This window comes from Neopelma chrysocephalum, unplaced genomic scaffold, assembly GCF_003984885.1.
Source record: "Neopelma chrysocephalum unplaced genomic scaffold, ASM398488v2 Primary Assembly neopelma1_97177, whole genome shotgun sequence".
NCBI classification, from domain to species: Eukaryota; Metazoa; Chordata; class Aves; order Passeriformes; family Pipridae; genus Neopelma; species Neopelma chrysocephalum.
The window spans coordinates 1-4,124 of NW_020925818.1; the positions used below are offsets into that span (position 1 = coordinate 1).

The window sequence follows — 4,124 nt, forward strand, 5'->3', positions numbered from 1 at the left end:
AAGCTGGGTTAACAATGTTAGTCACCTGAATGGTTATGTCATCTGATTCAGCCAGGATTACTTGATATTTCAGAAATTGGGAGGGTGACAGCCAATGACTTCCTCTCTGTTCCAGTACCGTTGACACAGTGTGGGACACTAACACAGACATTTTCTGTCCCATTGTAAATTTCCTGGCCTCTGCTAGATTTATGATCATTGTCGCTACTGCCCTTAGGCAGGTGGGCCATCCTTTGCTTACCTCGTCCAGTTGCTTGGAGAAGGAGGCTGCTGCTCTTTTGTATGGCCCTCGTTGCTGAGCCAGGACCCCCAGAGCCATTCCTTGTCCTTCATGCGAGAACAACCAAAAGGGCTTCATTACGTCAGGCAAACCCAACTCCAGAGTCCTTATGGGTTCTCATCTCAGCTGTTTGAAGGCTTCACTTGCTTCAGGGGTCCAGACTAGGTTGCCCTTAGTTATTTTCAGCAGGTCATATAAAGGTTTTGCAATTAGCCCATACTGATATATCTATAAACAACACCAACCTGTCATTCCTAGAAAGGCTCGAAGGTTTCTCACCATCTGTAGTTTGGGTGTCTGGCAGATGGTTTCCTTTCTCGTTGTCCCCAGAGATCATTGTCCTCTCGATACTTCATATCCCAGGTACATGACTTTCTCCTGGACCAGCTGAGCTTTCTGTTGAGAGACTCGATACCCATTTAAGTCCAAAAAGTTTAAGAGCTTTACTGTCCATTGGACACATTCTTCTTGTTTTTCAGTAATAATCAGTAGATCATTCACATATTATAAAAGTACACCCTCTCCCAGTGGTGACTGCCGTTGTTCCAATTCTTTAGCTAATTGATTCCCAAAAATTGTGGGAAAATTTTTGAACCCTTAAGGTAACACTGTCCAAATGAGCTGAGTTTTCCTTCCTGTGGTGGGATTTTCCCACTTAAAGGCAAATATCCTTTGACTTTCCTGGGTTAAGGGAAGGCAGAAAAAGGCATCTCTTAAGTCTAATACTGTGAACCAAATTAGACTTTCTTTTAATATTGTTAATAGGGTACATAGGTTTGCAACAGCTGCATGTATGTTTTAGCTATTTTATTTACTGCTCTTAAATCCTGAACCAACCTATGTGTTCCATTTGGCTTCTTGACTGGTAAAATTGGGGTGTTGAAATCTGATTCACACTCTACAAAAAGCCCCAATTTCAAGAAGTTATCTATTATTGGCTCAATTCCTTTTCTATTTTCTAACCTCAGTGCATATTGCTTCCTAATTACTGGGTTTGCTCCTGGTCATAATTCTATTTGAATGGGAACTGCCCATTTTGACTTTCCTGGTGTTTCAATAGCCCAAACTTCTGGCTATACCTTTTCTGAAATTTGATTGACATTTGAACTATCCTGGCTTGGCTCCACATAGCTCACTGCTAAACTCGGAGTTGCTATTAATTGTTCTTCCTTTACCTTAAGTTCAGTTTTACCTTGTTTGAATTCTATTACAGCTCTCAGATTTTCTAGTAGGTCTCTGCCCAATACGGGTTTGGATAAATTTGGTAAATACAAAAACTGATGCACTCCCATTTGTTTTCCAATTTTGAACTTTAGGGGTTTCAAAAGAAAGCTTTTCTGATTGGCCAGTGGCACCCACGACTTAAACATATTTATCACTTTTAGGTATTACTTTCTGATTCAAAACAGAAAATGTAGCCCCAGTATCAATTAGAAAATCTAATTCTTCTTTTTCTTCCCCCAGCCTAATTTTTACCAGCAGGTCCCCCAGGCACTGGCCCGCTGCCCCCCCCTTCACTCAGTACTCTGTAAGCAACAACAGCCCCTCCTGTGCCTGTATTTCCACCTGTTAGTTCAGGGCATTCTTGCTTCCAGTGTCCCTCTTTTCTACAATATGCACACTGGTTCTGACCCAGCCTTGTCTGTCGGGGAGCCAAACCTTACATCTGTTACACAAGGCTCCTACATATAACCAACAGTTGCTAAATGGACAAATCTTAATTCTAGGTCTTATCCAAAGTGGTCTGCTTATAGTTAACTCTTCAGCACTACCTCTCACATAGCAATTCTTAGCATGATAATACCTTTAACTATGTGCTCCTGGATGTTTCAAGGTAAGCAGGGTATATCAGGTACACAATAACTTTTCTGGAAACGAACAAGACAACCTTGTTTCCCTCAAAATAAACAATATTTGGCCAAATACAAACAAAACCAGACCAGACCAGACCAGAGGGGATGTTCCCCTGGAAGAGCATCCTCTCCCATATCCCTGCGAGTGACGGCGTCCCACCTTCGACTTATGGGAATCCAGAACCAGAATAGACAAAACCAGAAACCAGATACAAATACCTTTTATCAACAGGCAGTGTTCTTGTCCAGCCCCCGCAAGAAGCCACTGAAGAAGGGAGCCCCCTCGGGTAAAAAGACTTACCCAAGGGTGCCCAAGGGAGTCCCGTCCTCCGAGGGATTCCACAGCCGGGTGGAGAAGGTGTGCTGCTGCAGGTCGCCAAAAGAATCTGAAAAACCTAGTCCAAAAGACTGCTCAGAGATGGTTTTTTATCTTTAAGCAGCAAGGTATTTGTTTATTCAACGTTGGGAGCAAGCCAGCTCGCGCTGGACAAACTTGCTCGACTTGCAAGTGCAAAACTAAGCCATTTTATACACTTCAGATACATGGTTACATCATTTATTATACATATTAATAAGCAGGCCGGTCTCTGGGCAGAGTCTTTCCAGACATGCACAGTCTTCTACTGTGGGGGTCTTCTCCTCAAGCCTTCATCCCTCTGCTGGTCGCCATGGACATCTTCCTCAATTTGACCTCTTCAATGAGGTGACCTGAATTCTTCAAGCTTGCAAAATCCTGGCTCTGGGTCTTCTAGATCTTATTCAAACGTCTAGTTTACCTAATTTATTACTGTGTGTGTGCTACTCCTATTCTTTCTATAATAAGGCCTTTGGCCCAGTGAGCAGAACAGAACATGATATTAACCAGTGCTCCTAAAATGTTCTTCCAGCAACACAGGTATTGGGGTTTCTTGGCAGGCCAAGATAGCTCAGTTAACTCTTTTAGGCCTGGCTCCTGTTTCATGGGAAAGGGGACTGGCCCTGGGATGCACTGGAAAGGGATGCACTGACAGTCACTGGACTCCAGGGCTTGCCTCACCATCAGGGGGTTCATTCAGGATGGAAGCAGCGGCCAAAGCTCTTCCCGCAGTTGGGGCACTCAGAGGGCTTCTCTTACCGGTGGGTCTGTTGGTGTGAGGTCAAGGCAGAGCTCTGGATGAAGCTCTTCCCACACTCCCCCCACTTGTAGGGCCTCTCCCCTGTGTGGATTCGTCGGTGCCTGACAAGGTGAGAGTTCTGCCTGAAGCCCTTCCCGCAGTCAGTGCAGCGGAAGGGCATCTCATCCGTGTGTGTCCGCTGGTGCAGGAGGAGATGTGAGCTGATCCTAAACCTCTTCCCACATTCCAAGCACTTGTAGGGTCGTTCCCCGGTGTGGATGCTCTGGTGTTGGATCAGGGTAGACTTGTCCGTGAAGCTCTTCCCACATTCCAAACAAGCGTAGGGCCGTTCTCCGGTGTGGATGAGCTGGTGTCTGAGGAGGCTGGAGCTGTTCCTGAAACACTTCCCACATTCCCCACACGTATAGGGCCGTTCCCCAGTGTGGATGCGCTGGTGTCGGATCAGGGTAGAGTTGTCCATGAAGCTCTTCCCACATTCCCTACATGTGTAGAGCCATTCCCCAGTGTGGATGTGCTGGTGTCGGATCAGGTTGGTGCTTGTCCTGAAGCTCTTCCCACATTCCAAGCACCTGAAGGGCTTCTCACTGCAGGGAGGCTGCTCAGGGACCACCAGGTTGGAGCTCCGCCTCAAGCTCCGGTCGCCTTCCTGGCACAGGCTGGGTCTTTCCTCCTCAGAGCACCCTGGGCTGGCTTTGGAGCCCCTCCTGCGGGGGGATCTCTGGGCCTTTTCCTCCCCGCTGCCTTCCTGCGCCGTGGAGCCCTTCAAAACGGCCTCTCCCACCAGGGTCTCACGGGGAGATTTGTCCTCCGGGCTCTCCGTCCTCAGCTCGGGGCCTGGGGCAGGAAGCAAGAAGGACAGAGAGGGGATTTGCCTCC

The 4,124-nt window shown here is 47.1% G+C and overlaps 1 protein-coding gene across 1 annotated transcript; it reads right to left on the reverse strand.

Moving 5' to 3' along the window:
- Positions 1 to 3,228: 3,228 nt before the first annotated feature.
- Positions 3,229 to 4,119, reverse strand: LOC113961421 (zinc finger protein 773-like; the record flags this gene model as incomplete). The annotated part of the gene is made up of 1 exon (XM_027671737.1): positions 3,229 to 4,119. A coding segment is annotated over one exon (876 nt), but the record flags the coding sequence as incomplete, so codon positions are not given.
- Between the last annotated feature and the right edge of the window lie 5 nt (positions 4,120 to 4,124).